The sequence below is a fragment of the Anneissia japonica genome, unplaced genomic scaffold (genome assembly GCF_011630105.1).
Source record: "Anneissia japonica isolate Jap-2015-1 unplaced genomic scaffold, ASM1163010v1 scaffold49331_len1242_cov201, whole genome shotgun sequence".
In the NCBI taxonomy this organism is placed as follows: domain Eukaryota; kingdom Metazoa; phylum Echinodermata; class Crinoidea; order Comatulida; family Comatulidae; genus Anneissia; species Anneissia japonica.
Window position 1 is genome coordinate 1 of NW_022715840.1, and position 1,242 is coordinate 1,242.

Here is a 1,242-nt window from a genome sequence, read left to right on the forward strand (position 1 = left end):
ACAAATTGGACAAGACAAAATTGAAACCAAATTGAAATATAAAAATATAACATTGCCAATTGTCGATTAATGCAATCAATATAATTAGATGCCAGAAAGATCATCAACTGAAGCGGTGTTGTCAAATTACATGCAGCCTAATAGTTATATTATGATTTCTCTGATCAGTTGTGGGAATTTCATGTTGCTAGATTTGCTGTTGTTAGATACAGTACACTATTCATGATATTTATTTTCTACTAGGTCCTAGGCCTACTGGTGGTTTAGCTGACTGGTGCCCTGTACAATCTATATTGGAAGATCTTAAAAACTATTTTTACTAGTGTTAAAGAGGGCGTTACTTAGCCTGGTGAGCGCGCTTTTTGGACAGAAGCATGAGGAGGTCACAGAAATAACAAATTGTACAGTGAATTATAATGCATCGCCGCAGGTCAGGGGTTGTAGTCAGTAGACCGTTCATCACTGTGAGAACTGGCACGAGGCGCCAACGCCCTGTTCGTAAATTTCTATATGGGTCAAGCAAAACAAAAAGGATAGCTGTCAATGGACAACAGTGTCATGTACCTATCGCTCTGCAAGAGGCACCATCGATTAGAGATGAGTCACCAATGAACATTGAAACAGGAATTCAAAAAGAACATCAACCAAGTATGCATTACAAAAGGAAAGAGAAAGAGGTACATGATTGGCAAAGTGTTAGAGACATACTTGTTCCTAGCCTTATTGACAACTGGTCTCCTTGTTTGAACTCTTGTTGTAGTGCCTGTGATCTCCCTTTAAAAGACAAAATATTCCGCTGCTTGGATTGTGGTCCAAATGTGAATTTTTGTGTGTCATGTGTTTCGGTAACCCACCAAAAGTACATTCTGCATATACCCGAAGTATGGAAAGTAAGTAGGCCTAAGCTGTTTACTCATCTGGTTTCAGAACTTGTTAATATCATTGTAATATTTCTGTCATTTTTTTTTCTCTTTGCAATTTGGTACATTGATTTGAACAAAATGAGAGCATCACATAAATATTTATTTGGGTAAAATGCTGAACTCTCTAGTTCTACATGACTGTGTGTACTTCCACCATAATGTGTGTCAGTGGGTTTTATATTTCAGCATCTCCATTAGGTTGACATCATGACAACCTCAATACCTACCTATGACATCATCTACTTTGACCAAGCCAAGCCACTACAGTAGATTTAATTTATGTTTTCTTTTTAGTGTGGAACATTTTTACCATACCTAC

The 1,242-nt window shown here is 37.4% G+C and overlaps 1 protein-coding gene across 1 annotated transcript; it reads left to right on the forward strand.

The window, feature by feature from the left end:
• The first annotated feature begins 157 nt into the window (after positions 1-157).
• Positions 158-1,154, forward strand: LOC117109465. The gene is made up of 2 exons (XM_033251827.1): positions 158-890; positions 1,110-1,154. Exons 1-2 carry the CDS (start codon positions 417-419, stop codon positions 1,119-1,121), a joined length of 486 nt encoding a protein of 161 aa, XP_033107718.1. The 5' UTR covers positions 158-416; the 3' UTR covers positions 1,122-1,154.
• Positions 1,155-1,242: the final 88 nt, after the last annotated feature.